Source organism: Pollachius pollachius (assembly GCF_949987615.1).
Source record: "Pollachius pollachius genome assembly, chromosome: 12".
NCBI classification, from domain to species: Eukaryota; Metazoa; Chordata; class Actinopteri; order Gadiformes; family Gadidae; genus Pollachius; species Pollachius pollachius.
Window position 1 is genome coordinate 3,818,034 of NC_136945.1, and position 10,613 is coordinate 3,828,646.

Consider the following 10,613-nt stretch of genomic DNA (forward strand, 5'->3'; position numbering starts at 1 on the left):
AGGGGGAGAGAGAGGACGGAGAGAAAGAGAGGGAGTGGGAAGGGGGCGAGACCCACGAGAGGTTCAATGACTTTCTGCCATCGCTGATACAATAGAAGGCTCACCACTCTGCCGTACAGTCATTACACTGGCTTTCACAGGCCTTGAAAGTAACAAAAGGGCCTTGAACTGTAACAAAAGCACCTCAGACGTGGGTTTACGTGTGTGTGTGAGCGTATTCGTGTGAGGGGCTTGGGGGGGAGGTATCGCTTACTCGGCACAATGAAGTCCATGTCCTCTGAGATGGCGGTCCCGAGGTTGTTGGAGGCGAAACAGCGGTAGGATCCCTGGAATTCTGAGAGGTTCCCATTTTTGGGGATCACAAACGTCCCCGAATGGTCCTCTTTCTCCAACCGAGGGTCCATGAGGGGGTCGAATTCCTGGCCGTTCTTTGTCCATCGGAATCTAGGAAATAAAGAGAAAATGAAAGGGGAACGTAATGTAAGTGGCCCTGTAGCGGTGTTGAAAAGACGCCCTTAGGAACTGTGTCTCCCACAAGGTTGGGACAGGTTTCAACTCATGATTGTGCTTTCTTTATCACAGAGTGGAACTCGGAACACCCACAGCACACTGTAAATGCCCAAGAGCATTTGTCGGTGGTGATGCTGATTTTGGGGGTGATGGTGATGGTGGTGGTAGTGGTGATGGGGTAGTATTGATGGTGGTGGTGGAGGTGATAGTGGTGGTAATGATTGTGCTGGTGGTGGTGGTGTTGGTGGTAGTGTTGGTGGGAGTTATGGTCATGGTGATGGGGTGAGGGGGTGGATGTGATTGTGGTGTTGATGCTGGTGGTCCTGTTGGTGGTTGCATCGGTAGTGGTGGTGATGCTGCCGATTGTGCTGATGGGGGTGGTAGTGATGATGGTGGTCTTGCTACCAGTGGTATTGGTGGTGTTGATGGTCGTGGTTGAGGTGGTATTGGTAATGGTGGTGATGGTATTGCTACCATTGCTGTTGGTGATTGTGGGGTTGATGGTCATGGTGGTGGTGTAGTGGTAATGGTGTTGATGGTATTGCTTCCAGTGTTGTTGGTGATGGTACTGGTGATGGTGTTTGTGGTAGAGATGGTGGTGATGGTGGTGATGATGGTGGTTTGGGATGGTGGTAGTATTTGTGGTAGTGTTACTGGTGGTAGTGGTAACCCAGAAGCCTTTAGCATCTACAGGGAAAACCTCCAGCCATTGGCTCTGGGTGTTTGGGGGTGGGGGGGGTTCATACTCACTCTGGCTCTGGGTTCCCCTTGGCCTCGCAGGTAACTGGAAAGTTCTCATCAGGCTGGAAGGCCACGATGGGACTGGCGGCCTGAGATGTGATGGTGGGTGGCTGCTCGACTGGAGATCACACGCAAGAACAGACCATGAACCAATGAGAACGCCACAGGTTGGATGCCAGGTTTGAATGAGGACCATGATGAAGTGAATCTACACATCAACATACCATGCTGTCTTTTCCAAAAATGTTTTCATACATTATTTTAAAAAGGTCACCATATTTAAAGGTTTTATTGAATCATTAATCAATAATACTGAATCTAATTAAGAAATAATTTGGATATTTTTTGTTAGGTTTGGACCCTTTAATTAACATACATAATTTAGGAAAAGAACAACATCATTAAGTATGATTTGTGTTATGAATGGCTTGACTGAATGGCCCTCCTTATGTTTTGTTGTGGGAATGAAATGCGATGAATAAACGCAGTGCTAGTGATGACAAAACAGAAATCGAGCCATGTAATCCTAGAGGTAATGGTGTTATAAAGTAGAAAACGATGAGACATGAGGTGAAAATTTAACACTGGACGATGGGAAAGGCGACTGACTGCTGCTGTGGTCATTACCCAGCCAGGATATTAACACAGGGCCGGTGATGTTACTAAATGAATACCAGCTAGAGAACTTACTGTTAGCTTGCTCTAAAACTAAAGTAATCCACCGCAGCCGAAAAGGGGGGGGGGGGGGGGGGAGCAACAAACAAACACAAAACAACAACCATTTCAGCATAATACAATTTTCTGTTTGTCGTAAGCCCTTTTGCGCACACTGGTGTGTTGAGGGAACTGTGAGATAAATGTTATAGAGGATATTGCTTCAATATTCGTTTTTTTATTTTGGGAAAAACTCTTTTGAAGCATTTTTTTATCAGGCCCTCAAGAGAGATTTCTTGAATTATTCAGAGGAAGTATATTTTTTCAACAGTTGTTTCCTTGGAAACCAGGACTCATCCTATTGTGTGAGAGGGGAGCTATCTTCTCAAACACAATCCATTTTTTTAATCAGAAAGCTGCTGTAAATATATAGAATTGTAAGCACTCTCCATAATGGAATCGATTGAATCATATGTGCATGATGCTATCTATTTCCTTTACATTATTCAACATTCAACTTCAGTCAATCTATAAGTAGTTAAGAGTCCCATAGCAGTTTTATACAATGCGCCTCATATATTCATATCAACAATGTATTATTCTTTATGAACAACACTTTTGAAACAGTATTTAAACTTAAATTGGCATGCATACTTCACAACTTACATCTATCACGACAACAAGCCATATACGCAGTTACGAGTAAGTAATAGTGCAACCTTTCCCCTTCTCTCCTGCAAGCCCAGCACTCCCCATATCAAATAAAAAAGACAGGTTTAGTTCCAGGACGGCCCGTCCGCAGCCAACTTACCCTCCAGGGGGATATCTATGGCAGCAGTGAGAGGAAAGGCCTGGGCAGAGATTAGCAGGCAGAGAAGGGCAACAGATCCTGGGTTCTTCTTCAGCGTCATGTCTCTGTGGTGTCCAGGAACAACCAGGAAGGTCATGGGGAAATAGAAAAAACAGAAAACAAAACAATGGTCAACGATGCCGCTAGCCGCTGCTGTTGTTATCCTCTCTCTCCTTCTCTAACTCCCTCAGTGCATGTCTTAGGGGGGACAACTTACTGAGGGGGACACCAATTTGCAGAGGAGGCTCTTATGGATGCTCTTGTCTGCTCAGCCAGGCATAACAATTGAGCTTGGCCCATGATTTTAAAATATCTATCGATATTATTAAATATATTGTATGGACTTTCTGTGCCGTTATTGGCAGCGGGTTGAAAGAGAGACATGCAGCTTTGCTGCACACATGATGCATGTGCTTAGTAGGTTGATCCACCAGACTAGCAGGTTGATCTACAACACTAGCAGGTTGATCCATCACACTAACAGGTTGAGACATTAAACTAGCAGGTTGATCGACAACACTAGCAGGTTGATCCACCACACTAGCAGGTTGAGACATTACACTTTCAGGTTGATTCAACACACTAGCAGGTTGAGACATTAAACTAGCAGGTTGAGCCATCAGAATAGCAGGTTGATCCATCACACTAGCAAGATAATACATTAAATAAGTTGATCCATCACACTAGCAGGTTGATCCATCACACATCACACTAGCATGTTAAGACATTAAAATAGCAGGTGCATCCATCACACTAGAAGATTGATCCATCTCACTAGAAGGTTGATCCATCACTCTCGCAGGCTGATCCACCACACTAGCAGTTTGAGACATTAAATTAGCAGGTTGAGACATTAAACTAGCAGGTTGATCCACCACACTTGCAGGTTGAGCAACTGATCGGCTACAAATTTAGTGTAGTTGTTTTTATGTAACCAGGTGAGACACCGTTACAGCTGCTTGCAATGTTATTGTGCCAGCAGGAATATGCAGCAGAATAGAAAGAATATGAAGGTTGAAACCCCCCTAGGCTTTCCCCCATGGACCTCATAAAATAAATTTGGGTTTCCTCAACACCAAAAAAATGTCTGCTAAATTCTGCTCTGTCTCATGTCTGCCCGAATGTGTCTGGGAAGGAACCTATTTACATGCAACCATGGAACAAATATGCCATGAGGAATAAAGAAAGAAAGAAAGCCTGCGTTATGGAGCAATGTATGTTAATGTGTGGCAGCTGCCGTGTGAGGAAAAACAAAACAAACGCACTTCAAATCTCAATTGTTCTTTCTTTCTTTTCCTCAAGCCCCGATATGAATCATTTAATCTTAATCATTCATTCTTAATCACAGAGCGTCTGCTATTATGTGCCTCCGTAGATGTTTTTGAGAAACAACAAAAAAAGTCAAAAAACGGTGTGCTAGTCGGCCTGGAAAGACTGGGATTAGAGGAGGAGGAGGTGGAGGAAGAGAGGTTTGGGAGAGAAACATGCTTGGACTCAACAGTTGAGAAGAGAGTAACCTGTCTGCTGCACTCTGACAGGCGGAGGAGCACTGTTCCGTGCTTCATTTTCCACCTAACAAACCACCAGGGCAGACCATTATGAGACTAGGGTCAGCCCCCAGAGCGGGGAGGCAAGGTGGGGTGAAGATGTTGGTGGTTTGTGTGTGTGTCTGTGTGTGTGTGGGGGGGGGGGGGGGGGGGGGGGGGGGGGGGGGAGAGGGTTGAGGGGGGAGCTAGGGGGAACGGAGAGCCGTGTCTTTCTTTCTTTCTTTGAGCCTTTGTGAAGCACTATTTCCCACAATCCCCAACTCTCTGAGTGTAGGAGTTCATATATTCTTTCCTTTACACTGGCTATGACCCAGCTCATTAGGTCAGGCTAGCCTAATTAGCTTACCATATCCCGAGGCTCACACAAACCAATTGATAAAACAAAGCTCAACTTTTACATAGGAAAGTGATAGCTTATGAGGCTGCAATGAGTCTACAGGGGGCCTGTGTCTCCACAAAAATGTACCGCAAATGTAGCAGCTAAAAATCACCAGGTCAAGACAGACAGGGTTTGCTTTCTAAAAGGGGGACCAATTAATGTAGAAAGCACAGTTGTACAACTTCTGGCACTGTATCCTGTTTCCATCCAATAGCAAACCACGACCTAGATTTAACTACGGCATGCCCCATCAGTTTTGCAACGCCTTTGCAATCCTCCCAGACAGGGCCTTCCTCTGATCTAAGGCTGGTCGCCGATGCTGTACTTTTCCGGCTTAGTTTTGTATCAGCTAAACAGAATTCAATAGGAAACACTCACAGGTCAAACCCTAATGCATGAGTAGCTAATTGATTAATTAGCAAGAGAACAAAGGAATCAATTTGATTCTTGTTCCTCTGTACAGGGTCTGTATTCAGATGAAACATGCTCCTTGAACTCTTTGACCAGGCTTTGCACGGCATTAACTCAAGTTGCTGGGCTTTAATGTCTCCTTCTTGGGTTGTACTCATCACACTTGTGATCCTGCACTCTCCCTCTGTCAGGGTATTGTGAGTTATAAATCCATACTTACTGTTTAGTCATTTAACAAATGCTTTTATGCAAAGAAACTTGCTGTGATTTTTTATTTGATACATTGAGTTAAAAGGCAAGTAGATCTGCAGATATTGGGGATTAAAACTATAACCTTTCGTCTGGGCGACACCCTTGCTTCTCTAGCCTACCCTGCTCCCATATACACCCCACTACTACAACCCTGTTGACTTCATTGTTGCGGCCTAAAGTCTTATTATCCAGGAATCTACCAATAAATGAGTAGGATTTTCCCCAGTTACAGTCTCACAAAAGACTTTCCCAAGCATTATGTTGCCGAAAACGGATTACAATCAAATGCTAACAACGCAACACTAATTGGCTAGATTTACATTTTGGAAAGCTTTACAATCCCCATAAGCAAATATGTTCTCATTACCCTATTGTCTTGGCCAAGAGCCTTTCTACCCGAACATGAACACCACTTAGGTGGATTACAATTTGTTCAAACTGTGCTTGATCACTTGCCATCTAATTTGAATCCCTGTTCCTCCCCTTTGCCTTGTTAGGTACTTCTTGAAACCCAACAACTTAAACCGTCTTGTGGAAGGGGTGTATTCGCCCAGGGCTTGACTGCAGGGGCCCACGCTGTCTAGCAGGGAAGTCAGGGAGGGGGTAGAGGGTCCGTTTGGCCCTATATAAGATCCGCACAAGAGGAAGCCTTTTGAGGCGAGCATGGTTTAAGACCCCAGGCAGGCTCTTAATCCCAGCCCCCCACCGGCAACCGGTCGCTATACAGCCTGAGACTTACGAAGCCCACGGGGAGCTAAGAACTGCTCAACGTGAGAAGACCAACATGAACTTTGACCTTGCTTAGCCAAGCGATAGAAGAGGAAAGAGGGAGGCCAGGGTGTAATAGGGGGTGGGTGGTTGGTGGTTGGGGGGGGGGGGGGGTCCATGTAGAGGGAATTGGGCTCAGAAGTTAAAAGTGGGTCGGCTGGGAAATACGGACGTCCTCAGATAGAGATGTATGCACTACACTGCATGGATTCAAATGAACTTCCTCTAGGCCCATTCATCCATCAACCGGACTGATAGTGGAAGCCATCGGAGACGTGAGATGGGTTCAGGATTGAGGCATGCTAATGGAAACCCTGTCCCCTCCATGATCCTGGGCCAGTTGCTTGCCCATGAGAGAGCAGTTGGCCTATAGGGTTTCCAGGCAAAAGGAAGTCAGTATAAACAAGTGGTAAAAAAAGACACTATTATTTAGAGTTTACTACAGTAAGCTGTTTGGCTGGCACCATCGGCCTCTCACACACAAATGAGAGGGAGAATGAGTGATTTAGAAAGAGAATGAGAGAGAGAGCCAGCAAGAGAGTGAGAGAGAGAGAGAGAGAGAGAGAGAGAAAGAAAGAGAGAGAGAGAGACAGCAAGACAGTGAGAGAGAGAGAGAGAGAGAGAGAGAGAGAGAGAGAGAGAGAGAGAGCCAGCAAGACAGTGAGAGAGAGAGAGAGAGACGGAGAGATGATGGTGTGCACTGTAGTTTAATGTGTGAGCCTGTAATGGGATTAAGCAGATCCCTTGGTCTTGTCAGCCGGGATTAAAATATTCTCTTCGCTAAAGACCTGAGACAGGAAGCCAGACGCTTCTCCACACTTCTCTCACACACTACTCCAGCATGCTCCCGAAACATGGCGCTTCCTGCTGGCTCACAAGGCTAGCATTAACACAACAGCGCCGCTAATTAGCTTCAACTGCTATGTGGCGTGGACGCCCCGTAGGCTCCCAAACACACCTCTGAAATTGCTGCACGTTCATTATTCATTTAGTTGGGGTCCTTTGTTTAGTCACAACAAAAAATTCCTTCCCAATAGTAGTGGCTCATTTAAAGAAAACAAGTTAAAAAGTGGTAGGGGAGCATCTTGGGTGTTTTATATATTTTTCCCTATTTTCTGTGCGTTTTTACCTCGCTGCCAAACTGGGAATAGAGATCATTTTCTGACCTTTCTGGCAGCGGAAAGCACAAACAGCATTCTACAACAGATCTGGGAATTCAATTGCATCCATTATTAAAAAACATAAATTCGGCAGCAGCCAGTGCCAAAGAGGAACAAGACGCTGCATCTGATTAGGAGGCGGGAGCTATGCTAAACACCAACCTTGGCTAATTGAGATTAGGGCTCAATCTCTGTCCGACTCAATACGCATGACAGGTCAATTATAATGCCATTAATGTTTCACGAGGAAGGGGGGTGATGTTAGACCCCTTCACTAGAGCTCCCCCCAGAAAAAAAAACTGCTCAGAACAAGAAATGAGGAAGTAAGGAGGGGGGGGGGGGGCATGGGGGGGGGTGGGTAGGGGTGTGATGCATGCATGGGGGGAACCATTGATCGATCGATGAGAGAGGAGGGGGTTATGAACTACAGAGGTTTCTGACCCGGCACTTCATGCAGATTATTGAAGAACAACCGGCCTGACCCCATTCGCCCCCCTACCCCTCCACCACCTCCACCACCATCACGACCACTGCTCGGGATCACAACGAGGAGGGAGAGACAGAGGGCCAGAGAGAGAGAGAGAGAGTAGCATCCATCTTTAACGGCTTCACCGGCCCTTGACCTTCAGCCACTGTATGAGACACGATGATGAAAGCGTTGCAGTGAATCTTCTCACTTCTCCTTTTAAAAGAACCCTCCTCTTGAAATTTCATCTAATGTCCATCTCTGTCTCTAGGAGAATGACAGCATCACTTCTCTTCTCCTACTGTACACTCCCAGTGTTTATTTTCCGATTGCATTCAATACAAACTATGAAAACCATACATTGTTTCCAAGATCTAAAGTTGGAGCTGTGGCTCTGTTCCTCCTGGTACATTATGTTTTGTCGACTCTGTGTGAATCTTTTTTGTCTAAGATATAAATAAGACTAAGACTTATATTTTTCATCATCTTTCTTCCCAGCACCAACACAACAGGATCACTTCCTGAGGGAGTAAATCACATTCTGAGCACTCTTCACTTTCCACCTAATTTCTGTCTACTTCACCTAATCCTTCGAACATGTGTGTTCACTAGTATGTACCAGTGCATAGATGTTAGAGAAGGGTGTTCAAGTAAGCTATATGGTTTGTAAACCCTATGGTTTGTTTTTCTGTATCCACTGGTGTTTGGCAGGGAAAGGTATGAAGGTAATGAATAACATCATCATAGTAAAGACATCTCTTGGCCAACACAAAGGAGTTGCTAGACCAGCCTTTGGCACCCAAGGCAAGGCTTGGTCGTGTTATGTTATAGTGGAAGAAAAAAGGCTAACTGTGGCCTTGTCCTTTAACCATACCTGTATTGCTGAGCGCAGACTGCGTCTCCGCACATCGTAAATTACCTAAAGTAACTTGCTAAATATTGTGGCAGCAACGGGGATAAACCATGTACTGGAGCAGGAGGGAGTCTCCTGCACGCTGTATTTAGCCATGAATCTTGTTTCACGGATACAGCATGTTCCAAACAATAATGAAAAGCAGTGCATAATTTATGTACTTTACCACAATGGCTGTGATTTAAAGTCAGCACTCAGGCCAATACCGTGCGACACTCCGATAATTCAGGCATTGCGTCAACACAGTCACATAAACCATGAATCTCATATCCCATCCAATCAGAACGTTCCATTAGAAACAATGATTGGAAACCAGTGGCTGGCACCTGGCTGAATCCCAGCACTGGGCTTTTTCTTTTTTTCCTTCTTCAATTGTTTCCCCCCTTGGTGAACTGGCGCTTTGAAGTGGTCCTCCTCCCAGGACAATAATCATATTAGTCGCTTATCCCCTCAGAGTTATAAGCCAGGAGATGGATTCAGGAGCCAGGGACCAGAGCGAGAGGAAGAGAGAGAGAGAGAGAGAGAGAGAGAGAGAGAGAGAGAGAGAGAGAGAGAGAGAGAGAGAGAGAGAGAGAGAGAGGGAGAGATTGAGAGAGAGGGAGAGATTGAGAGAGAGGGACCAGAGTGAGAGGGAGAGATAGAGAGAAGAGAGAGAGAGAGAGAGAGAGAGAGAGAGAGAGAGAGAGAGAGAGAGAGAGAGAGAGAGAGAGAGAGAGAGAGAGAGGGGACAGGGACCAGAGTGAGATGGAGAGAGAGAGAGAGAGAGAGAGAGAGAGGGAGAGATTGAGAGAGAGGGAGAGATTGAGAGAGAGGGACCAGAGTGAGAGGGAGAGATAGAGGAGAAGAGAGAGGAGAGAGAGAGAGAGAGAGAGAGAGAGAGAGAGAGAGAGAGAGAGAGGGGACAGGGACCAGAGTGAGATGGAGAGAGAGAGAGAGAGAGAGAGAGAGAGAGAGAGAGAGAGAGAGAGAAGAGAGAGAGAGAGAGAGAGAGAGAGAGGGGGGACGGGAGAGAGAGACAGAAGGACAAGATAGTAATATTGTTATGTGGGAAGGAAATCCCCGGCACGCTTCCACCCCTCTCCCCGGGTACGCTGTCTGACTGATGCCGGCAATTTCCCCATATGAACCATACTGTGCCGCAGCAGGACATGATCGATGGGACTTAGGTCCAGAATCCCCAACTTCTATCAAACCCTAAGGCAATTTACTCTCGCCAAATAGCAGGTTATTTCTGATTTCCAGCCCCTCTGCCCGCCCACACGCCCCTACACACAGACACAAACACAAACACTCAACAGTAGCAACAGACGATTGAGTTAGGAATAACAGAATGCCTTGGTCTCTCTCTCTCTCTCCTCTCTCTCTCTCTCTCTCCCTCTCTCTCTCTTTCTCTCTCTCTCACTCTCTCTGCCTCAGAGACGTCGCTTCGCAGCAGAAAGCCACTGTTCCACACTGTGCGAGAGCAGGTTCTGAAGTAAGAGGGGGTTCTGCTGGGGATGTTTGTGTTTCCTGTTCTGTGTGCGGGACCACTCCAGGGCCTCTGGATAATGTTACTCATCCAGGACTACCGGGAGTGTTTGACACGGCCGTAGGATACCTGGCCTCGTTTCCGGCGCTCTCCATCACACACCGATAGGGTTACGACGCAGAGGCGGGAGAGTGGCAGAGGAAAGTGGGTGGGGGAGGGAGAGAGAGAGAGAGAGAGAGAGAGAGAGAGAGAGAGAGAGAGAGAGAGAAGAGAGAGGAGAGAGAGACAGAGAGAGACAGAGGGATAGAGAGAGAAAGAGAGAGAGACAGAGAAAGAGAGAGAGAGAGAGAGCTCCAAGTTTACTAGGATAAGAGAACCAGAAGCAGCTGTGTCTGTGTCTAGTGTGAGTTAGGTGTAGAGGTTAACGTTAGACGTACTGAGGTTCAAGGTTAAGAAAAGGAAAAGGACAGTGTCATTTGTGTGCAATTAGTCAA

At 46.2% G+C, this 10,613-nt stretch overlaps 1 protein-coding gene across 1 annotated transcript in view; it reads right to left on the reverse strand.

The window, feature by feature from the left end:
- The window catches only part of chl1b (cell adhesion molecule L1-like b), a 67,512-nt gene that overhangs the window by 28,231 nt on the left and 28,668 nt on the right, over nucleotides 1-10,613 (reverse strand). Inside the window, exons 2-5 of the mRNA XM_079748462.1 lie at nucleotides 2,717-2,820; nucleotides 1,942-1,959; nucleotides 1,261-1,369; nucleotides 254-444 (exon numbers count right to left, since the gene is read on the reverse strand). Coding sequence (XP_079604588.1) covers nucleotides 254-444; nucleotides 1,261-1,369; nucleotides 1,942-1,959; nucleotides 2,717-2,816 — 418 coding nt within the window. The 5' untranslated portion in view covers nucleotides 2,817-2,820. The remainder of the gene's footprint in view (nucleotides 1-253; nucleotides 445-1,260; nucleotides 1,370-1,941; nucleotides 1,960-2,716; nucleotides 2,821-10,613) is intronic.